Below are 26,807 nucleotides of genomic sequence, written 5' to 3'. Positions count from 1 at the left end.
TACTTCCAGTTCCCGCACATGTTTCTGTAGAAAGGGCCTTTCCAGGGCTAAAATTTGTATTATCTTCATAACGAACAAATATGAATCCATTTATATTAGAAATTATATTACTTATACATTCAAATAATATATTTAAAAATGAATCATAATCTTATATTTTTTTTATATATATAATTCATAGATGCTTATAATATAAATAAATTAGTGTGGCAAAAATTTTAATAAATATTCATAATTAAAATCATCATACGATGGTGTTGCTAGAATAAAAAAATTTTTATAACCGTAATGAACCATTATAAACCTTCACAATCAGCTGAAGCGAACCTTTATAAATAACGGTTCGGGTCTCTGATTTAAACTTTTCAGTTAAAATTATTCCTGAAATAAATCCCTTTAAAAATTGTGATATTAATGAGGAAAATATCATCGCTTATGAAAATAATCATTTTTTCTGTAGGCTCGATTAAAATAAAATATAAAAAATAATTTTTTTTTTAACTAAGAACGCTATCTTAATTTCCACCAAATACCTTCTTTAAATAATTGCAAATTGCTAAACTGAACAAAATTTTATAATTTATACCAAACATTTAAATTATTTAAATTATCCTTAAAAAACACATTAACATAATGATTATATGAATATTATTGATTAGAATATTGTTATTTTTTTTTCTCATTCTAAAACAATGCCAGTATTACAAAATTACTCACGAATAACAAACTTTTTGGATAATTTATATTATTTATGTATAATAACATAAGTTGAAAAAAATTTATAATTTAATTTTTAAAATAAATAAAAATTTATTCTTATAGTTCAACCAGAAAATACCAAAATATTAATGAATCTAAGTTGAAGATATGTATAGATTTGAGTTTCCACGTTCGCTATTAATCCAAGATCTAAAATAATAACGATAATAATTTTGGTGACCATGAATTTCGAAATCGTTTTCGTTCTGATATCTATTCCTTATTGCGTCACAGACACTACATCAAAATACGCCTATCCCGTCCAAGATTTCGCGTTTATAAAAATACCAAGGCATCAGTCATTTAAAAGGGTTCTAGGGAAATCTGATACCCTTAAATACGATAAATTATTCACCACCACTGTATACGATAAAGATGAAATAGGCAAAGCTAAGTTGGATAAAGGTAACTTGTTATTTTTTGTTACCTTTGAATAAATTTTTTATTCTTAAACTCTCTTTTTTATTTACTTATATATCTGTTTTTAAGATGTTATAATAACCCCAGGCGTTGACAAAAGTTTCGCTAATTATTTGTATTAAATTTTTAATAATCCTCTTTAAAACGATAATAATTTTCACTTTATAAGTTTCATTGGAAGACATCACTAATTCTGTCTAATACTCTAAACTATCTTAAATTAATCATAAAATATGCAATCTCAGAAATGTTTCTTTGCTTAAATAAAAATAAATAACTATAAGACATTTACAAGTCATAGATTCTCCTAACATTGTTTTAACAATGACAGTCATTTAATTAGATTCTCTTCCTTTTTTTTATATATAATACATAATTTATCATCTCATAAAAAAAAAATTTTTTTTTCTTCAAAAAGTTAGAATAACAAGATACTTTATTACTTAATCGATATTTAATTTAAAATGTCTTCTTTTAAAAGTTATATTATCAAAATGTCGGGAAAATCATGAAAAAAGTGTGCGTCAATTTTTTTTTAGTATCCACCCATACTAATTAATTGATAATTTTTTAATAAAAGATATATTATTTTGTCCACATACTTAAGTCAAAATATTTTCGGAATAATATGGGCCACACACGGGGAAGGTTGTGTATATGGATTAGGTAATTGTTAGAAACTAAGTGATAAATTTTGTATGTAAAAATTATATATTATCAATAAAAGAAAGTAAATATATATTTTAAAAAAAATTGAACGTATAATTTCTGAAAATTTCATAAATTTTAAAATTGGTTACAAAATAGCTAATATTTCAACCTTAGAAAAATATACCCAAAAATACTCTCACTATCATTTATAATTTTATATTAAAAATAGTTTTAATTAGATGGTAAAAATTACTCACAAGAGTTAAAATAATAGACTAATTTTTTATGCAACCGCTAAGAAAAAAAGCATTCTGACCTGATTTTTGAAAATTTAAAAAGAAAAAAAATTAGCTTCCCATTCCAACCCGAACACGAAATTTATTCCATATTCCCTATCTTATTCGAACCAGTCCCGCAAAATCAAAAAAAAAATGAAAAATATTATTTTCTAAAATTTATTTATTCAAACTTGACCCTCCAGATAAAACAATTTCCTGACTCAACCAACCCCCGGAAAATATAAAATAATTGCAATTTCCTGATCCATTGGTTGGGATTTACAAATCTCTCTAGAATCAGCCAATGCTTATTACTTATAGCTCGATATCTATCATAAATAATCTTCATTGCTTTATAAACAAAATTTTTAAATGGTGAGAGGAGGGGGATGGGTGGGCGCAAGAAGTCTACGAATGGCAAAATTTTAAGGCCAAGTCCGGTTGGAATTTAGTTTTGAAGTTTTAATTTTTTTGCTTACTATGGTTACCTGGCCTCGTTTTTTTTAAATACAAGGCCTAACCCGAAATATATGAATTTGAACACCAAAATAAAAACTATTTATTTAATATTGGGTAATAAAATATACACTTTATGAAATTACCCCTTCTATCAAATATCAGAATAATCCAGCCTAATAATTTTTTCCCTTAGTCCGGCCTAAATAAATTTTTCCCGGTGGTCATCAGACCTCGACATATCAGACACAGGGGACTAAAAAAAAGGATTTTTAAGTATATTTGAGAATTGTAACAAATTACTAGTTAAATTGAAATAATATAATAATCAGAAAAATTATTTACCGATTTTTAATATTATTTTTTATTTTAATTCGAAAAATCAAATAGCAAAATTATATTTCTTGACCATATTGTTTTTTTTTGTAACAAAAAAAACACAAACTAATAATTTGAACTCTATCAGTATTTTTAAAAATCTGACTTTAAAAAGTGCTTCAAAAAACAAGCTGGTTGGTTTTACCATAATTTTTTTACTATCTTTTTTAATGTATCTTTCTTTTCAGGTGGATAAGATGTTTTATACATTAAAATATTGCAATGACAACAAATTTATTATTTTGTAATTTTTTTTTCAAGAACTAAGGTTTAATTTACAAGTGCTTTTATTGTAAAAATGTTGAATTATAAAAAAATATAATAAATATTATTACAAATTAATATATATTTTTTAAAAGTATTTGGTCCCCTGGTGTGAGAAAATATGGTATATTCATGAAATATGAATATTCAATGTTATAGATAAATAAGATACATATATGATTGATAGATTCAGTAACAATATGGCCCAAATTTTATAATATTTAGATTTTTGCACGTTTTGAAATAGCGGGGGGTGACTAAATATGAGGTTTGCTCTTTATTATCCCAAAATTCTAATATATATATTACTATAATATAAAAAGAAAATTGAGCTGACATAACTTTTTTACAAATATTATTAGATTATATATAAAATATTACTATTCATAAAACTATTAATTAATATACTATTACATAATTAATACCTATATTAATACCGTTTGTTAATACCTTGTCTTAGTGGTAAATCGTTGATTCATAATGCTTATTTCTAAATTGTCATGGTGGAAATTATTTAAGATCGTTTTATAATGTAATTTCTAATAGTTTTAATCATGATTTGTAAACCAAGATATCTTCAGATCTGGTTGAGAGTAACTAATATCGATTTTATATTTATATAATAATAGCCAAGAGACTTTCCCAAGGTGATGCACATCTATTTCGTGTATTATAAATATGCTTAAACAGGTTTTTTTTGAAATTTCATAATTTGACTCTTTAAATATTTAATCTGACTGAAAAATGTAGGGAACTTTTTTGGTACATTGAAACTTAGTAAAGTTGTTATATTTTTTAAAATGTGAAAATTTATAAAGAAAAATAATCATAAATGTATTACTAATAAAGATTATAGCAAAATTTTTAAAATGCACGAGGGCAAAGTATCTATTAGAGCTATATGAAACATTAGGACAATGAATGGCCTCAATGATTATTAACCCCCTTGGGGAAAATCAAGGCAAAAAATGATTCTCGTTAAATTCGTTCGGAGAAAAATGAAATTATAGCCAATGATGAGGATTCCCAATCATATAGTTATTTTTGGGACAAGTCTTATTTTCACAATTTTATGGCATTTCTAAATCAAAAATGTCCCAAATAACCCCGTTCTCCCATACCTTTTCTTTTATCTATCTATATCCATCAACTATAAACTTTCTCTAGGAAAAATATTAATTTTTTTTTTAAATATTATATCTCTACTTAACGGAAAGTTTCCATGACCTCGATCATGAACTTGATTAATAATTTTGATAACATTAAGGAGAAAGATAAAAAAAATATATCTGGCTTGTATAACTTTCCAATAATTTTTTCAGTTGATGGGACACGCTATCCACTATTTTATCTGTAATTTCAAATAAAATCATGGGGAATATTATGTTAATTGTCATTGTCAAAACACAGTTTTGTTTTAACTTTATTTTTTTTTCGAGGGTTATTCCGAATTATTAAAAGACACGTTCTCTCATGCATATTATAATTTAAAGTAATGCGGTTTATAATTTTAAAAAATTATTAACAAATCTCCTAAAACTATTCTATATAAACTATTATTTATTTGAAAAAATATTTGTTTCTCCTAGATTAATCATCTTAATGGAAATTCATATTTAAGGGAGGCACACGCCATGGGCGTATCCAGCATTTTGCTAAGGGGTTAGGGCACTTTTAGACGATTTTTTCCCCAGGAATTTTATTGGATATCTTTAGGTGCACTTATTGTAGATTTTTATAAAAATAATTTTGGGTTTACACTTTTTTTAAAATTGAAATCCTTTTTTTATAAAAAAATTTTGAATTATAGTTTAAAAAGTTATTAACTTTTACTAGTTTTTCTTTTCAAATACTTCCTTATAATTGTATATTATTAACTTAAAGGATATTAACAAAAACAAGCAAATTTGAGATGTGGGGAAGGGGGGGGGGGAGGCATTGGTTATGCGCCGCATACATTTATATTATCATTTATTTTATATACTTTCTCTTTATGAATTATAGCAATATAACTGCCATCCTAATTTAACCATAAAAATGCCTGTAGCAAAAATATCACTGGATTTGTAGATAAAATACTTTTCAATATGAATTCAACTGATTATTTTTTATTAAAGTGATTTAATATTTTTAATTTGATAATAACCTAATTATGCCATGGGTATCCTGATGTTAATTTAGATAAAGACCAACATGAAAAAAAAAATCAATAAAACTAATTAATTAAAAGAAAGGAATAAATAATTTAAAAAGACATATAGTAATATTATTTATATATAATGTATTTCATCTTAAAAAATTATATAACAATTTTTTTTAAAGTATATTTGGTCATTTCAAATTATTTTTCATCCATATTTGAGAAGAGGCAAATGAAATCATTTACTTGTTTCTAGGTATATTCAAAAACTAATACTATTCTTATAGGAGATTGGGGAACATTATAACACATTTTATAAAAATGTGTTTAAAATTTTGAGACAATGATCGACTAATATCTCAAACGAAGGTTGAGCAAACTCCTCTACAGATGTAAACGATAAGTTTACAAAAAATAATTTTAGAGTTTTTTAATATTCTTGTTGCCGCTAAAAAAAAAGCTGGCATGGCAGAGTTAGTTAAATAGAAAGCATGATATGTTGAAACAAGTAATAGTAATGATTTTAATACGCTAGGAGAATGTTTTTATATATCATGCATTTATAAAGAAAAGAAGCAAGAATATAATAAGCAGCATCTATAAAACATTAGTATGGTTCTTTATTTTTTTTAAAATATTATATCTTATGCCATATTGATTTTGAATTAAAAATTGCAAAACGGAAAAATATCGGTGATAGATATAAAAAGTTCCTATCTGTTCCAACGTGCCCCTGTCTATATTTATTGCAAAATCGAGTATTAATAATATAATCCTGATCTTGATATTAAAAACATATGTTTTGTAACAGAAGCTGGTTTAAATTTATGTATCCTAGAGTATCTAAATTTTAATATAAAAATGACTTTAAAAAAAATTTTGCCCAAATGTAGGGTAAAAACATATATTGCAATAATACATAATATAGAGAATACAATAAATTTGTCATACATTCATACATAATTATCTATTATGTAACTATATTTCACTCCCTAAATTTTGATATTTTCCAAATAAAATGAAGGGTTTTGAGATGACTCTTTATAATATAGTTAGTATTTGATTTAAAAACGAATCGAACAATTTAATATTCGTATATGAGATCTGCAAAAGTAGGCCCGGCCCGTACCCGGCCCGTCGGGCATAATTTCTTAAAAAAATCGAATTCGGGCCGGGTCGGGCCTAATATTTTTAAATAAAATTCAGGCCGGGTCGGACCGGGCCTTGGAAATTTTTTAAAATATATTTAAATTTATCAATTTTATATTGTATTTTTTAAGTAAAATAAAATATTTTATTTTATTTATGAAACTAGATGGCATATAACATATGTCTTTTGTTTTGAGTAATTATAAAAATTAATTTCTATATTTAAATAAGTTCGGACCGGGCAGATCGATTTTTTTAAAAAAAATCGGGTTCGGGCCGGGCCGGCAAAACTTTTTAGAAAATGTTTCGGGTTCGGTTCGGGCAGGGCCGGCATAACTTTTTTTAAAAAAATCGGGCCTGGCCGAGCTTGAAAAATTAGGCCCGATGCAGATCACTAATTAGCATATTGAGGTTTTTTTTAAAAAAAAATTAAATATTATAATCAATTAAATTATGCTACAAATGTAAAATATATTCATATAAATTAACCTATGGTCAATAAAATGTTTTTAGGTTATATTATAAGTATAATACATAAGATATAAAAGTAGAATTTTATATTTCTATCTGTCATCTCCTCTTTATACGTCCACCGACTCTGTTTCCGATTTTATCGTTTATTGTATATTAATTTATTCATAATGTCTATAAATCTAGTTAATGAAACTTGATTTTTTTTTTCTCATGTAGATAGATAATTCATGTTCAATCATTATTAAGATTAACTAATAGATATTAGTTTTTTTAAATATATATAGCTTTAGTTCCTCCAAATATTTAATTGAAAGAACTTTTTAAAAGCAAAAATGACTTATTTATAATGTAGTAATACTACTAAATATAATTAGGATTTCCTTTTAAAAGAAATGTAAGACAAAGATATGTAAGCACAAGGATAACACGCCATATAGTAATTGTTTAAATTTTTACATATATAAGTCTGGTAAAAAAAATAAAATAAATTATAAGCAACACAAATCAATTATTTTGTAAAGATATTTTAAAAAAATTTTTTAAAAAAAGGGATTAATTTTTATAAGTTTATTAATTGTCTTCTAATCAAAGGTATAAAACATGATTAAAGTTTTACATACAGGTAATAATACCATTTTATTTTACCTATAAAACAATTAAAAAGGAAACAAAATTTGTTCATAAAACAAAAAATAAATTAGTTATAAAAATAACAATATCATATAAAAATTGACCATATGTCATGTCATATTCAAAAAGTTGTATATAATTAATATAAAATTGATAAAGAAAAGGTATATATAATAATAAAAAATATATTTAATATTAAAAAGCAGAATATCCACGATTTATATTTTAGTGCTTTCATTTATTTTTTTTGCCGATTATGATTATCTTTGCTAAAATATTTTGTAATTTTTAAATTTTATTATTATTTATATTTTTTTGAAAAATTGTCACAAATATATTATTTTTTTTATTACCTTTATATAATTATTTAAAAAAATATATTAATAAAATAATGATATCTTAATCGCATTTTTATATTGAAACTCAAATATAATATCAATAAAAATATAATTTTATTATAAATTTTTTTTTATAATAAAAATTAACATGAAATAATTGTTAAATAATTTGCGAATATTAAAAAAAATATGTTAAAAATATAAAGCCTAAATTTATTTAAAAACTATTTATACTATATTTTTACCTATCAAAATTTAATCCTAGTCCATATTTTTATATTTCAAAAAATGATGATATTGAGCTTTAATAAAACAAAAAAATGTATAATTTAATGATCGTGATGGCCCTCTTTGAAAATATTTTTGGCGTGTTCTTGATGAATTACTCCGACTTTTACCCTTTTAAACTTTTAAATAATCATAAATCCTTCCTAATATTCATAATTTATTCGTTATCATCGATAAAAATCTGCGAATTCTCCCACCTTTTATGGGAAACTAATTACGGATTATACGAACCTTCTCAAATATTAGCTAGTAAGAAAGAATAATATATTAAATTATTAAACTTACTTTTTTTCCAAATCATTTTCTACAAAAATTCCCTTGTTTTGTTAAACGGCTAAACGGATATCTATTTTTACCCAGAAAAATATTACGCAAGCCTAAAAATTTTAGCCATAGAAGGCACAAATGTTTGGACATCTATTAGAGAATTGCCTAAGCGTATGCAATATTTTTTTCATCTAAAATATTGAGTTAGCCTTTTTAAAAATCGAGCCGTTTAACAACATTAATATCAGCTTAATGAAAATGTTACAATTTTGAGAAATCTAACGATATTACTAAAAAAAAATTATAGAATTATTATTTACATATAATTTTTATATTCCTAATCAATTATTTTAATATTTTAAAAATTCTATTCTTTTTACTAATAAAATGGTTAGATTATCCTTTCCTGATTTAATGCCGTTTTCTAAATAAACTTATAAGGCCATGATGTAATAGCTGCTATAGAGTAATCGTTTTACTTACTAACAATTTAAACATTGACGTCTCATGCACCCTTTTAGTTTCGTTAAAAAGGTGTCTTAAACATTTCAATTAAATTTGTCACAATTGTTTTGAATACAATATAAAAAAATATATATAATGAATAACTTAATTATGTTTATCTTTTTTTAAAAAAATTACCCTAAATCATATAACAAATATTTTATCTTAAAAAAATGAAATTTTCCAAACATAGTTACAAAAAGCTAAAAAAAATAAATATTTTTGATAAATAAACGTGATAACGCATTAAGTAAAAGAAGGAGTCAAATAGGTCTTATAATATATTTTTTTTAAAAATTGAAATTCATTTTGGTAAAGTCAAAATCATTTTTATTAAGTTATAATTGCTTTCAAAAAAATAATCAGTTTCGCATCTCACCTGCCAAATGTAGAAACTGTTTGACAAAAAATAATCTATTTTCACGAATGAAATTTAATGATTTTGGATGAAATTGAGATAAAATATAATGTTCCTTTTGGAAGACAAAAAAAACGTGACAAAATATGATTTTATCTTATTATTATATAAAGATAAAGTTCAAACAATTAGTATGACTCTCTATTTATTTAACACACATTTTTTTTTTAAATTAAATTAAATTGCAATTTCTTTTGATAACTAAAAATTTATTTGGACATCAAGCATTTTATTCAAATTCTTAATTTAATTAATTCCATATAAGTTACAAAAATAAAGGGATTACTTTAATAAATTCCTATTTTTAATATAATATAAAAATAAATGAAAGGCAGCTTGAATTTTTCTGAAAAATAAAGAAAATCAAGGTATATATTGCATTATAAGAGGTTTTTATTTTTAAGCAAGCTTCAAAAAAGGCGGGAGGTGACTCTTATAGCTTTTATAATATAATAAGCTCTTATTAATCTAGGAGACACCTCAAAAATTAAACTATAATTGAATCGAATCTTGAGAGATAAAATTGCAAACAATGATATTATATTTCTTTTTATATTTGATCACTTAGCCCTTATTAAGTGCTAAATAAATATTTCGATTAAAAAATATTTAAATAATATTTTAAAGAGTATCAACCTGGAGCATATTATTATTATCTTCATTATAAAATTTAATTTTATAACTTTTTCAAGCTTTTAGCGATTTGATCTCTGGACCCTTATATTTTATCATTAATATTGTTTCTCGATTTAAACTTTTCTTACATTTAAGGATTTTAATTTGCTTAAGAAATGGTGCTATATATATAACAGAGAGGGTTATAATATTCGGTAAAAGTAAAACATAGCAGTTATTAAAATATATAGTTTATCAGTTCCAACATTTATAATATCTATTTTATTATAATTTTTTATTTATATTATTTAGTATTACGTTTATATTATACTTATCCTTACTCGTAACTTAATTCTTACAAGTCCATTAGTGCTAAATACATTACTAAAATAAATAAAAGTGTAAAATAAAAGTAAAACTTTAAAAAAATATTATGTAATATCTTTAAAACATCTAATATAAATATTAAATATTATAAAGTTGATATAAAAAAATGTTTCTTTTCTTCCTTTTAATAAAAAAAAAATTATGAGTTAATTTATTCCTTTTAAAACAGGTAGAGTAGTATATATATAAAAAACCATAATAATAAAAAAAATATTTTTAATATTTAAATAAAAGGAAAATAATAATTTTATTAAAACAACACAGGCTTTTATTAGTTGCGGTTGTAAAATATTTACTTCTTTTTACATTTTTTATAAAAAAATATAAAATTAATATATGTAATATATTAAAATAAAAAGTGAAAATATAAATTATAAATCAAATGTAGGTATATCTATATCATTTTCCTAAAGAAAAGCTGTTTGTGCCGACACAAGGAATTTAAAAAAAATATATATTAATCTTTTTAAAGTCAAACTATATTCACAAAATTTACATAATTTATAAAACTTTTTAAATAAACCATTATCTCTGAAAAAAAAGGTGGAATAATAATTTTATTACAAAATTAACAGATTATAAAATCCTTTTTTTTTAAAAAAAGGTAAATATAATGTTAGATTATTTTATTTATTCTTTTGGAACAAAATACTTGTAATGTAATAATTAAGACAAGGGAAAACTTTATATTTTATCTCAAAAAATATACTTGTCATTTTTGATTGAAAAAAAGAAAAAAAGGAAAGAAAGAGTGTTTTTTTCGATCTAAACCGTTCTTGTGTCTTTCAGTCCTGCCTTGTAAAAAAAAATCTATTAGATAATTAAAACTACGATATTATCGGTTATTTATATATAATCATCTTGAACGTGAACTTGATTTTAAAAAAATGCAAAATTCATAAATTATTTAGTATTGTCAAAAAAATTTTTAAAAACATGGTGCAATTAGTATATTAATTTTGAATTGAAAAAAAAACAAAACTAGGTTTGACCCGAGAAATGGCAAAATTATAAAATATTTTAAAATTGAATTATTTTTAATATTAAAAAAAATATACAAAGAAATGCCCTCATATTTTATGGAAATTTAAAATTGTACAAATAATATTTGAATTATATTTATGTAAATTAAATATCATATTTCTTATAGATACATAGAACATAATAGATTTAGTACCATACTTAAATTTAATTTACATAAGTGAATTTGTTCAAATTAAATTTGTGTATAATTTACATAAAAGAATTATATATTACATATCATGTATATATGTATAATGTAGTTTTTTAAAAATAATTATTACAAAGAAAGCAAATATACTATATATATCGTAATTATGTATAGTATATTATATAATAATGCCTTTACTAAGTAAGTTGCATTAAATTAAAGTAATTAATAAATTTTAATGTTAAAATTTTATATAATTTTATTTTGGTAAAATCAAATCGTCAACAAAATTATTGTCTGATCACACAGTGTGACATATGTGAAGAAAATTTTAAATATCAAATATCGATAATGATAATCGTTAGTTAAACTATAAATTTTTCTATTTGATCACAATGACTGATTTTGTTAATCATAAATTTTAAGTTTTTTTTATCCTTAATTATTCACTTGAATGGAGTGTTAAGAATAATATCGCAACGCAATATTATCATATCTAATGATAATTATAAGCTCAATGCCATCCCTAAAATATCTACCGGCCTTAGGCAAGAATTTAGATTAGTTAAATATAATAAAGAGATGCGCCTTTAGATTTGCAGCATGATTTTTGTCATTCTCATTGAATAAGCTGATTTTTTTAAAAATTACCAATTCGCCTCCAATTTTTTGCCACCTTGTACCGCTCTAAGGCAATGCCTTACTAAGGTAAGCCATAGAGATCCTATAGATTTTAGTTAATTTATTGCTTCCAACTTTTTATATTATTTAAAAATAAGGCACTTTTTTAAAACTAATAATGATAATTGGTTTAATTTTTCTAGATTTTCAAAAGTATTTTTCTCAAAAATGAAACAATTATCGCAACGGGTAATTTTCTTGCTATTGCTTTATTTTATCAAATTTTGTCATATAGATAAATAACTCATGTTAAGGTAACCCTTTTGTAATAATATTTAGCCACAAAGGAGAAAAAATTCCCTTGTTCCATTATTTGAGACGTTGGTTTCAATTTTCAATTGAGGTAAGACAATCACTCCCTTTTCAATACCCATTCTTTAGAATAAGGTGGCAGAATATATAATTTTTCTTAATCCAGGATTTTATTATAATATTTATCTATATAATTTTTTTTAATAAAGGGAATGTTTAGAAAGAATAAAAAATTTTGTCAGAGGCACAACTGGTCTTTATATTTAAAGGGGGGGGGGCAGCTGCTTAAAATAGAAGTTAATTTAATTATGGAGTGTTCATAAAAATAAAATGGCTAAATTTGCATTTTTCTTTTTGTTATAATAAGTGCAATAAATGTTTTAGAAACACTTTAATATATCTACATATTAAATAACCTTAGTGATTCTCAAAAAATAAAATAATTTATGGAGTCTTAGCACCAATGTATTTTAATAATGAGTTTAATAATTCTCCATTAATATTTATAAATATCATGTATTTTTAGTTTTAGTTGGTAATTGAATGAATATTATAAAAAAAGGAAGGTATAGTGACATAATTCAATGACGTGACTAGGCACAAATTAATTAAGTTTGGGGACAAAAGGGGCGAGGCGTAAACTTTTTTAAGATTCTGAAATAAATAAAAAGATAGTTTAAAAAAATTGCTAATTCATTCTTTTGTTTTTCGTTAGGGAGAAAGCCATGTCCGGGTTTATCTTATTTTTGAAATATATTTCTGCTTAGCTCGGGCTAAGCAGATTGTGAATTAGATAGTATACCCTATTTTGGTTTTTAAGTGTTTACATTTAATATATATTTTGGTTTTGGAAAGAGTTACTAAGAAAGGTTATCTACGTAATTCTAAATAGCCTCCTTCTTTTTTTAGGCTGTTTAGAGGAAGCTATATAAACGGCTAAATAGACGACTGTTTAGGAATAAGGCGAATCAGGACACGGTCCATAATATTTAAATTTCATAATATCATAAAGCTATTAATCGCTTACTCCTATTTATAATTATTTTTTATAAAGAGTCATGCATCTTTCCTCAGAGATGGCACGGTAGCTGGTCTCAAACAACATTCGCTCATAACTTAGTTATAAATCATAACGAAATACTAGACAAAGGCATATGCTTGGCCCAAGTTAAACAAAGATACCTCTTGTACAACGAGTAAGTTTTTCATATTTTTAATTTTTTAAGTTATTTTCATCATCATAAAAGGGTTAGTGTTTTAGAAAAAATATATTTATAGTAATAGGGTAGGCGATTCATATAATTTTAATTAAAACAAAATAAAAGCATCATTCTAAGCTTATTTTATATATTAAAAATTTAAACGCTTTTTAAAAAATGGCTAAATCAAAATTTTAGCCCCAAAAAAATATTTATGCTCCAGGAATTAATCAAAAGCAGATCAAATCCATCTCGAAACATAGGTAATATTCTTTGGCTAAAATCTTAATTTGGCCGTTTTTAAAAGGGCGCCTAAATCGAGTTTTAGACAATATTAAGGTTTGAAATGATACTTTACATGCTTAAAAGGATACTTTAGAGGTTATGAATATAACATTATTCATACGCCTAATCTTCTTATTATAGTATTGAGACAATAGGATTGCAGATCAAACATAAATTTACATTTATAACATTTTTCATATAAACATAATCGTGAGGAACCGAACTTATCAGTTTTCTTAAAAATTAATAATTTATGGAAGCAAACTATATAAGAAAAATATTTTAAGATAAAAATACAAGATCCAATATGTAACATTTTTCTCTAAATTTTTAAATTTAAAACATTGAGTCATTAATACATATAACATATATATAAAATAAATATATAATACCTGTATGTATAGATAATACTATTACGACAAAAAAATACTTGAACTTTATTATATCTTAAAGATGAATAAAAAAAGCATAATATGTATTATTCATAAATTTGTCATTAAAACCATATATCATTCTGTAAGTAATTATTTAATATAAATTAGATTCCAACTTGAATGAATTTGCATTCATTCTATAATTGAAAATGATATTTTAAAATTAAATAAATATATTATATATTTTTTCTTCCTTTAGAATATGAATATTACTAAAATTAAAAATATAGTTTGTTTTTTTTTGAATTTAACATAAACATACATAGATTATGTTATTACATATATCTATAAGTATAATAAAATACTATATATTAACTAACCATAACATAATGTAATTTTGAAAACATGTAACATAAATTTTATAATATATTTAATAAGATATATTTGTTTAAACTTTTAAAGATTAAATGTATCAGATAAAATTTAACAATGATTTTATTTCAGTATTTTATAGGTTTCAAAATCGATTTTAATAGGTTTTCTTTTACTCGAATAACTTGAATAAAGTTTAATAGATTTTTTTCCACGATAAATGATGGGGGAGGAATTCTTTAAAAATAATAAGCGATTTGTATCATAGTCTAAGGACACGCAGCGGAATTAAGAAATGTAGGACTATTTTTGAAAATACTAATTGCTAAAAAGATATTACAAAAAGATGTTGCTTGGATTCGCGCTAAGACTTAAAACATTTTAATGATACAGGGACCCGAAACAAGAGCTATTTTTTTCATATTATGCTACGTTTCGGTTTCTTTAAAGTTATAAATGGTTCGTGTCTAATGATTCCCTTTTTCTTCCAGTTTTCGTTATTTTTCAATATAACAACCCATCCTGAAAGTGATTAAATTCACAGTTCTTACAATTAAATTTTAATCTGTAGGTAATCTTTAATATATCTAAAAGTTTTTTTCATAATTAAAATTAGATATATATATAGTAATAAGTATAAATATGTTTATAATTTCAAATTCTTGACATATATAACTAAATCAAAAATACCAAAGTAACCTTATATGTATATTCTCCACCCGAAAATATTCCCATCTTCTTTTTTTATTCTAACCACGTTTTTTAAATTATTTGAAAATCAATTTGTATACATAAAGATTTAGGGTGATAATTAAATTTATATTAAATTAACTTTTATTAAATTAACTTTTATTAAATTACATACAAATTTTTATATTAAAAATAGGAGATTCTTACTTATATATTTAATATATCATTCATTTCCCGGCGACAAAAGACGATGGCATTTTTTTTTTTAAAACTAAAAATTATTTTTTTATTAAATTTAATTATATTTTCATTATAAGTTCTATGGGAAAGAAAAAAATAAAATATATTTATAAAAAATTTTGTAAAAATAATTATCTTTTATTTTGAGGAAAAAAAAAGAATACAAGACAAAAAAAAATATATAATTGAATTATCCATTTTTCTAGAATAAATGTTATTAATAACGTTTTTTTTTCTTTAAAAACTGTAGGAAAATATTTCCTTTAACTTTATGAAAAGAAAAATATTTTATTTTTTTGTTTCTTTCATGTGACTTAATTAATTAATATATCATAATTCAAGTTGCGTGTACATATATAACTAATAATAGGCGAGTTTGGCTTAATCTACAGACGCCCGCTGAAGAAAATTCTCTAGGCATTGAGGCTCGAGTTTAATATATTTACGCTTTCTTCGAAATTGATTTACATTTTTATTTAAGACCAAAAAACTGATGCTGAGATGATGGTTTTCCAATAAAACTAAGTTAAGCTAGCTATAATTTAGTCAAAAAATGAAAGCACTATGCGTTTAGCAAAACTAATATAAATTTAACAGTAAATAAACCTTCCTAAAATGAATTATCTAGTCTCTGGAAATTTTAAGAGAGGTTCCGGTTTCCAAAAATTTTAAAAATAGGTTTTCGGTTCTGATTCCTATATTTGTCCCTATTCCCAGAATTCCTTCAAACTCTGGTAGGGGAGATCGCGTAAAAATGATTGATACTTTACGTTTTCACCAAAATTTTGAACAAAATATAGATTTAATGTAGCCAAATCTCTCACCTACAAAATAAACAAGAGGTGTATTCTCTATATAATACTTTAGGAGCTGTGATTAATTATGTGAAGTGCTATTTTGGCAATTTTAGCCCATATCCAGGGTAGGTTTAGCACCAAGGTATAGTGGGTAAAATAAAATATTTCATACTTTATGGTTTTTTTTTGAATAGCAATTTTGTGATCTATCACTTTTGAGTATAAACTAATCAATACAATATATGAATGTAAAAGAATTTATACCTATTTTAGGCACTTAGTACATTTAAATTATTCTTCCCTTTTGGAACTATTTTTAAAATTTTATTCCAAATAACACACAAACTACTTATTAATGTTCCTTTTTTCCCCTCAAAAATATCTTTTTATATGGTATAAACATTGATAATTGAAAATTGTCTTTTACTTTAATCAGACGGAAGATCTTAACCATTTTACCCATACAACGTCACGATGTTATCACGTGACTTATAGTAAAGCTATAAACTTCAGATAAATTTTATTTTATAGCTCTGGAACATCTATGCAAATATTTAAATTATGATCCTTAATATATTTTGTTGAAAGCAAAATAAACTAGTGTTATAATTTAAGTAAAAAACGGTTTTTTGGCAAAATATGTCTAATATGTAAACTATTTCAAAAAAAGAACATGGGTAAGAAATTAGATATAAATATAAATCTTCACACCAAATTTAAGCTTTAATGAAAAATTTATTAGGTTAAAATTGCTACCCCGTCAATTGTTTTACCCCGGTCCCCACTAGGAAGGATATGAAGAAAATTAATATCTATAAAAAATTCTTCGAAATAAGGAAATCATTTTTTTTTTCATAATTATTATTTATTACATTTCTTTTTAAAGGGAAATATTTTTAATTTATATTTAATTAAATTTACTTTCCCAAGCTTTAAAGTTATAAAGTATATTAGGCGCCTGAGCAATTTGATTTAAAAAAAATCGGTTAAATTTTTTTTTTTAGTTGCCATAGAAATAATAGATATGATAATCCGCTTAAATAAGTGGCAAAATAGTATATATTCTATATGTTAGTATAATATAATGGTTGTTAATGCCCCCTTTTTTTGCATAAAATATTAAATTTCATTACTAGGAGAACTGGTATATTCATTTATTTTGTTAATTGTATTATATTACCTCCAACGTTACATTTACAATAACGTATATTTGTCATTATAAGTTATTAATGTTTTTTATTTTTTTTTTGATATAAAAACAATCTATTTCATAATAAATAACCAATAAATGATTGGGATAACGAAAAAAATAATATCTGTATATTGCCGTATTTTTGCAACTATTGTAAACCATTTATATAATATATTATATTAATATTTTATTGTTAAAAAAACTAAAACATGTTTTTACAATACATTGTACTATATTTTTTACCTGTTCTTAGTAGTTTTTTTAAAATATTTTATCATTTTTGAAAAATCATCTTTTATTTTTGAATACGGAGTGTTATGTTACTTATACTTTCTAGATAAAGATATCTTTTCTAGAATAAAAAGATATTAATAAATTAATGTAGAAATAATAAAAAAATATATTTTTTTTGTAATAGGACACTTTTTTTGTCCTAATTTTAATTAATGAATCGTATTAATAAATTTGTATATATCTTTTTTTGCCGAATGTGACTTTTTATTTTTCTATTATTACATTGAAATTATAATACGAATGATGAATAAATAATTTTACTAAAGACAAAGAATGTAATTCTTATTTATATATGTATCTTATTTTCTTTTTTATCAATAGAATATGCTAATGTAACAACCCTTTGCCGATAATACTAGTTGGATTACTTTAATTTATAATTAGAAAAAAAGGTTACTGAGAAATAAATTTTAATACTCATCTTCATTTACTAGTTTGGGTATGATTTACTTTATATAAATATAGAGTTACTTATTAAATCCTCGATAATAAGTATATTGTAATAATCGATAGATTTCTACTAATTGATAATGTTACTACAGGCAATACATTATCCTAAATTGTCTAAAAGTGTATACAGGCCTAGGCACATTTTACACAAACCAGAATACAATTCTGACAAAATAATTATTTTCCCAATTTAAAATAAACAGCGCATAAACATTTTTCTATTTTGAAAATTTGCCTGAAATTTATTCATGTATAATGTGCAATATATCTACCCTCTATATTTCAAACAAATTTCCCAAGAATCTTCTAAATAATCTTTAAATTAAATTTTAAAAAAACCACTAATATAATAGTAAAAAAAAATATTTGATATCGGGAGTAACTGCCGAAATCTTATTAGTATCGGTATTTGTATCAGTCAAAAAGTGTTGTCGATGTATCTCTGTATGTAGCGTATATAAATGTTACTTAGATAGCTATATAACTATTGCGCATTTACAGGATTCCAATTTAAAACTTTCGAGAAAAGAGATTTTGTTCATATTACGTTCGCAGAGCATAAGCCACAGATTTATTTTAAAAATGTTTTTTTTATCCAAAAAATTAGATATATTTAAAAGTAAAGCAAGCTACTCTTAAAAAGTAATAAATAATATTTAATCGTCTAAATTGCATTAACCAAGTCGAATAATATTCTTTCTTTTTTTTCAAACCAATTTGCCAAATATATTTATAATTAAGTTTTCATATCATAATAATTTGTATATTAAAATTTAATTTGTTCAAAGCTTTTGTTTTTTTTAATATAAATATTTCGTATTTTATTACTTTAGAGAATTGTTTTCTACTAAATAGAAAACTGCGATTTTTTTTTATTGAAAATTTATATGAATAAAATTTTTTGAATATTAAATTTTAATCGTCTAATAAAAAATTTGTTTGATTTTATAGTGATTTTATTACAAATATTTATAGAATAAATTTTGTAATGATTGGACTTATATATATGAATTAATTCTTTAATTCAAACTCACTTAATATTTTATGAATATATAAAAGTTATCCATTTTCAGATTTAAATTATTTAGATTACAAATTTGAAAATATATAATTTCAAGTTGGACTTTTTTTTTTAAAAAAAATATTAATTTTTGATTTATTACTCCCCAAATTTAATAGGATTAGCTTATAGATTTACTACTATTATATTGTATTAATGTGTAAACTAACCATATTAAAAATATCATGTGAAAATCTAATCCAACAATAAAGAGTTGTTAATTGTGTTAAAATATAATTTATTGACGTTTTCATAATCAAACTTTATTTTCGTTATTTATTAGGAAACAAAATTGTTACCAGTGTCTATTTATCACGGAAAAACACTACAACGTTCTCCAATTTAAAGAAAGTAAAAATTTTTGAAAAAAATAATAAAGAATTCGAGTATTATACAATAGTTGATCCTCTGATTAATATTTTTTTAAACAATAGGGCTCTCTGAGCTCGGCACTGTTATATATAATAAAGAAGGATCAGTTGATCATCATTTTGCTATATTGACAGATCCCTAACACCAGTTTAGGCTAAATTAAATAATACATACAATTTTAGGACCTTTATTAATATCGATTAACAAGTTTATGCCTAGAAATGTTAAGTGTGAGTTATAAATATAATTTAAATAATATAAATTTTAAAAGGAGCTATTACTATATAAAATTAAAATATAGAAGAAGTGTAATATATTATATCACAATTTAGTTGGAACATTTTTATTATGTGTACTTTTTTTAAACGTTTATTATCATTTTTTATTAATAAATTTATTAAAATCAATTTATTAGGCTTTTGCGTTCCCAAGGATACATTGCAAGCTATATGTGATCAAATAGGCGGAGATGCGTTTTTATACACTCTTTTTCGAAGTATAACAACTTTATTTTAAAACTGTTTTAGAAATGTTTAACTGATGTTTTATTAGATTTAGATAAATATTATCAAAACTTATTGTTAGATAAGTGATAATAACAACACACAGTAATTAATACTTATTTTTATGCATATTAAAAAAAAATTCTTATAAGGTAATCCGAGCCAAATAAAATGCCCATTCCATCACCAAAGGTATAAATTCAAATACAGGGGTGAATATGGCGACTGTCGTGGTGACAGCACGGTGAATGAGAGAGATAAAAGGGTTAAACAATCTTTCAATTCCTTAGATAGTTGCACGAACCCTACACAATTACTTTTCAGGTTTCAATCGTGCCCAGATTTAGATGGCCAAAAAGGAATTTTAAGTTAACTTTTCTAATGTTTATTTACTTTTTGATAAATATTCTATTCTCCTTTTGAAACTATTAACAAGATTACTTTTGTGAATAGATAGTAATCGGATCGCTTGGTAGGAAATTGATAAATTATCTTATAATCACAGAGTAACGAACCATTAATATGATAAACTTTACACCCCCCCCCCCAATATTTTAAATGCATAATATACTTCAGCTAACTTAAAATTATAAGGTTCCCGTAGACAACTATACTATATAAATTTAGGACAATTATGAAAAATCACATATATATATATATCGAGTATTTATAAGCATGATTTCATCTAGTGTGATTTTTCCATCTAGTTATTATGGTCTTATTTTAGCTACTCTATATTTTGAATATATTTCTCAATAGTTGCGTCATTTCTTCGATACCTGAATATAAATTTTTGATAATATTCTTATTAGTGTATTATTAATTAATCCATACATTATAACTTATTTTTCGAATGTCATAGGGTATTTTTGTTTCAATTTTTAATTAAATAGTCATTCAAGGGCTCTCCGATAATTTAGTGAAATGTTCCATCTTAATTTATTTTCTAAAACTCTAGACATATAGTTATAATATACTTGGCGATTTTTTGCCGAAACCAACCACTATATTGTATAGAATTTAAGAAAATAATAGATGTTATTATACTCTAGGAGTATTTAATATGAAAAGGATTAATATATCATAGGTAGGAATATTATATAAATAGCTCAACCCGTAAGTAAAGTTCCATATTAAGCTTTATATTATGACTTAAAAGTAGTAACATTTTTTGATATTGATTAACAGATTTCAAATTGTCTTGTTTGGCTGAATGGAAAGATGGTAATAAGAACTACCTCGCTGGATCTGTAGAATTTTGGGACAAAACTGCGAAATATTTTAAATCCAAAAAGAAAGAAGACCATCCCACACCCCAACAAGCTATTCAAGACAAGTACCGTTGTTTCGTAAGAGATGATTCTATATTTAAATATATATATTAATGATTTTAGAAAATTTAGAAAAATAAGAAAGAAAGAAAAGGCTATTTTCGAAAAATGAGGCAATGTGTGACAAAAAATATTTTTTATTATTTTTTAAATATTATTTCATATTTCATTACAAAAAATTATAGATTTATGAAAAGAACGAACATGGTTACCATTTATCCATGTCTTATGATTCAACGTGTTTTGGAATATTTTCGGCCAAAGATGGACCTCACTTGTTCGAACTAACTTCCGGTATTATAACGTGCATACATTTTCTATATAGTCTTTACATTGTAATAATATATTAAGGCTAAGTCTACATGATTTCCTATTCCTAAATAATAATATATTAAAGATATAATTGTCTCACAAATTTTGAACCTTATAGCTCAAGAATAGTAAATCAGACTTTTTAAGTAGGAAAAAAATAATATTATATTGTGTTCTATATCCACTTTTTTGGCAAAATGCTTCTTTTTTTTAATAAATAAAATTCTTCAATAATATATTCTTATATATCCACATATAAAAATGTTAAAAAATTAATTGGAAATAATCAATTATTTGCAGTATTACATTTTTAATTTTTTTAGTTAAAATGAGAAATCCTTCTTTAATTCTCTCCTGAACAATTTAAAAAAATAAATGGAAATAGAACATTATAATACTCAACTGACAACATATTGACAAATTTTATTTAAATATTATGTATATGTATATATCTATATATACATAATATAAATATAATCCTTTTAAGAAAAAGCTTTTATATTCTGCTAAAAATTATATTATCGTAGATATGGAATCAATAGAAAAACGGGCTAATTGCTACTTCCCAGCTTTTTTCAATAATCATAAGAAATGGCCTTTATTGGATAAATCGGGGTACTTTGAACCAAAAATAGTTAAAATTTCAGCCAATCCAAATACGGATCTCATGAATAGGATGATATATGATAATTTTTACCCAAGGACTCACGGTGGGAGATCGAATTTTCAAAATATCATGACGAGATCTAAAACAATATCACTTTACCATAAAAGTTTGCTAAAAAAATAATTACAACAATAATCGTTTTTAGATATGCCCTTTTTTCATAATCAGATGATATTTATTGAAAATTGAAAAATGGTTATACGTGTATTTGATTAATATATTTAAAAGGAAAATTAAATGTCAAACTTCGATTTTGAACTGTTTATTTATCTATTAATAAGCCTAATATTTGGATGATCAATCGATAGAAAATTATCATATCTATTATAATTATTTTTCATTTTAAAAAAAAGATTTAAATTGGAATTATCCAATCGAAAAGATGACTTGTTTTGAAGATTTACGCCCAAAACCAAATTTGATAATCGACGATAGCCGATTCGGCGAAATGAACTCTTCCATAGATGATAACAATTTCTTACCTAGCCTTCATAAGATGATCATTTATTCCATATTTGGATGGTAATTATTTTAAAAAAAATGTTCATATTATGATTCTAATAATTGTTAAATTGTGTAATTGCTACAAACAAAATGTTTTATTAAAATACATAAAACACAGCTTTCATGGATACAAATGTCTGCATATTCACAGAAGAAGTGAACATGTCATAGAGCTACAAGAAGGTATAATAGTAATACTTGTTATCATATTTATAATAAAAAAATAATTTTTTTACAGGCATTTTAGCACCATCACCTGAACTGGCTTGCCAGAGCGAATACTTTGACGAAGATCGTCAAAAAGCGTCTATACGATTTTCAACATTAGCAGGTAAATTTATAACGATTTGCCTATTAGTTTTCCATATTATTCAATTATCGCTAATTTGAATAACTTAGAATATATTAAATTAAACAATATCTAATTTTAAAAAACATTTAAATAAATATTAAAGCCGAAGTAACCCCATCCCATTCATCACCATGCCCCTTTAATGGTATGTACGAAATCGTAACCGCCAGGGCCCAAAAATTAAAAAATGTAGATGCTTGTGATGCCAGAAAATTGTCATTGATTGAAGTTGGTTGCAAGAATCCGTCCATCATCGATATACAACATATTTGCACTTCTCGTATAGAAATGCAAACTATAAGTATATTTTAATAATTGAATTTAGATTTAAAACTCGTATTTTTAAAAATATCTTTAAATTTGAAGATCTATATTTTTCTAAACTTAAGAAGGGGTTTTTCAAATGTACGATTTTTTGTATTTATAATTAATAGCAATCCTTTCTAGCCTTGCTTTAAATCTGTTTAAATAACGAACTCTTATTTTGGGTATAAAGCCCTATCCGCTTCAAAATAAAAATATTAGACTAAAGTTATGATTTATCAAGGAGCGACAAAATAATAACCGCTGGAGGAAAATAAAATCATTTGCTGTTTTTTTATGAAATGAATATATATAAAAGATGATTTATAATTTCCGAGATCCGATCCATCTCATATTAAATTTTAAATCAAAACCCTACTAAGATCAAAAATTAAAAATTATGATCAAAATTTTTGTAGGGCTTTAGTATCTTTCATATGATTTATTCAAAATAAAAATGTATTTTATTTTTTAAATCTATTTAGGCTCATTCAAATGTCATGCCCATTGGCAGGAAAATGATCTTCATTACTTGATATCCAGTGAATACCATTCAAAATACCTGAATTGTTTCGTAAGATTCATAATGCTTTATAAAAATCGATTATATATTACTAATATAAATTTACTATTTTAATATTGTTCTTTGTACGGATAAATATTAATAAAATTGCTTTTATTAAATTAATAAAAAAGTTAAAAATTGATATAAGTATCAAAAATTTTTATCAAAATTTTGAAAATATTTCCACTTAAATTAATTCTAAATGTTTATTTCTGTAAAAAAAATATATTCGAATATAGATAATCAAGGAGAACAAGGCAACAAACACTTTATTCATTTCAAATACTCAAGGAATATGTAAACGCAATGTAAATCCCGAAATTGATGGAATAATGAGATATCATGCTGTATCTAGAGGTATATCTTATTTTTTATATATGTATTATGCCTATATATATTCAGTCTCGTAGCTAAACTCAAATCTTAACATTTACTCATTCAGAGGCTTAACACATAAAAGTTCTGGTACGAACATAAGATTAGAGTTTGATTTTTTTAAATATGATCTGATTAGTTTTTTTTAAAAAAAAGGAAATAATATAGCCATTAGTAACTCCAGAAACGTGAAATAGCTCTATAAGTTGACATTTTGAGGAAGAGAAGTTATAAAACTTCATTTAAACTATAATGACATATTTTTTTTTATAAATTTAGGGTTGAAATTTAAAAAAAATAAATAATATATATAATGTTTGAGAACAGAATGGTTTTGATGAGTGTTATTAAAACAAATTTCCGATTAAAAAAAACAGCTAAATCAAGATTTTAGACTACCTGCTAAATCTCAAGGTCTACGTAATATATTATTGGCTAAGATCTTGACAAGGCCATTTCTTTAAAATAGGGTGAATCGAAGTTTCTAGAAATAGTAGTTTTAATTATATTTTGCTTTATAGTTTATAACCTATTTATAAAAAAGTATGTTATAATTTTAATCTTATCATAAAAACATAAATAAAGATATTTGTCCCGTCTATTCTTCATCACCTTCCATCGTTTCGTTAATCGATATTCGACTACTTCTCATTATAACTCTATTTGCGTCCATATGCAATTTTAAATTCGAATTTATACAATCAAACTATTTTTCTTGTATCAGTTAAAATTTAAAAGCAATTAGAAATCTAGAGGAAAAAAAAATTCGTATTCGTTATAACTCGAAATCAGGCAATCGCTTACTTTAAGAAAATACGAGATGTATAAACATGAAATCTATATGGCAATATATACAAGAATATATATATTTTTACAATATTTATAATAAATTATATGTATATATATAAAAATGAAATATGATGTCCAAAAAAATATAGTAAATTTGAATACATTTATTAAAGTTTTCCTAAACAATGATATCTATTTTTAGAGATTTGCTATCAATTTATGTGTATAATACATAAGTCAAATTTGTCGGTATAGTCGGTACATAGCTGTATCCTATTGATGAATAGAAGAAGCACAAATATAGTTTAAAATAAACTTTCCTATTTTAAGCTTAGTTTTGTAACGAATTGTTGAAATTTCCATGTTTAAAAATAGTAAGTTATATTTATTAATAATTATAGATAGTGTTTCCAAACTGAGTAGCATTCTAACATTACGTCTATTTAAATTTATAATAAGATTTTAAATAATATCGACTAAATTCAAATTTTATTCAAACCAACAACCTGAAGATATCGGTAATTTTAAATTTGCAAATATAATTAGCAGCTATAAATGGTTGTAGAAGCAATCTTCAGCCAAAATCTCAGACTTTCATTAGAACAATTAAGAATGTCTATCGGACTCCCCATTGGTTGCAGCATAGACACTTCTGTATATTCTCTCTGTTTAACACTGACAGAGAAAACTGGACATACCCTTTACACTATGAGCGAAAGAACGCTAGCCAAGTCACTCAGCAATCAACATCATCATTCCAAAGCCCTAAAAAGAGCCACAACCCATGCTCCCTAGAATCACTAGACCTCGATAAAACTATCGATCGAACTCAAGCATTGAGGTGTCTACTAAATTCTACATGAAGATGGTCTCTGATCCGCTAAACGAAAAAAGGAATAAATATTCATATATAATATACTTCTTGTTATGGTTATGGCCTCAACTTTGGGTAACATCTGTAGAATAAAAAATCTGTCATCCATTCTAACCACAAAAAATTCTTTTATGTTGGCTAAAACATTGGTTTGGAAATATACCATTCAAATTTTTCATGAATACACGTATATTGAATTACAATATTTTTAAAAAACCTTTGTGCTTATTAGTGTTATTAGTTTGTATATGTAAATGTTGTCACGGCCCTTGAGATTTTGTAAATAGAGGTTCAAATCTTTCTACTATCTATAAGCAGAATCTCCAGGCTGCAATATTGTTTTAGCTAAAATTTTAATCGGGCCATTTTTAAGAATCGACCTAAATC

The 26,807-nt window shown here is 23.9% G+C and overlaps 1 protein-coding gene across 1 annotated transcript; it reads left to right on the top strand.

Moving 5' to 3' along the window:
* Positions 1-822: 822 nt before the first annotated feature.
* Positions 823-25,559, top strand: LOC135927569 (uncharacterized). The gene is made up of 15 exons (XM_065463632.1): positions 823-1,164; positions 13,575-13,716; positions 19,757-19,824; positions 20,261-20,341; positions 20,501-20,716; positions 21,537-21,697; positions 21,865-21,973; positions 22,519-22,764; positions 23,012-23,180; positions 23,281-23,345; positions 23,401-23,493; positions 23,618-23,815; positions 24,303-24,391; positions 24,622-24,739; positions 25,343-25,559. Exons 1-15 carry the CDS (start codon positions 942-944, stop codon positions 25,483-25,485), a joined length of 2,121 nt encoding a protein of 706 aa, XP_065319704.1. The 5' UTR covers positions 823-941; the 3' UTR covers positions 25,486-25,559.
* The last annotated feature ends 1,248 nt before the right edge of the window (positions 25,560-26,807 follow it).

Source organism: Gordionus sp. m RMFG-2023, chromosome 3 (genome assembly GCF_954871325.1).
Source record: "Gordionus sp. m RMFG-2023 chromosome 3, tfGorSpeb1-WG-v2, whole genome shotgun sequence".
NCBI lineage: Eukaryota > Metazoa > Nematomorpha > Gordioida > Chordodea > Parachordodidae > Gordionus > Gordionus sp. m RMFG-2023.
Note: the sequence above shows the minus strand (reverse complement) of the source record. Positions and strands in the feature narration are given on the sequence as shown.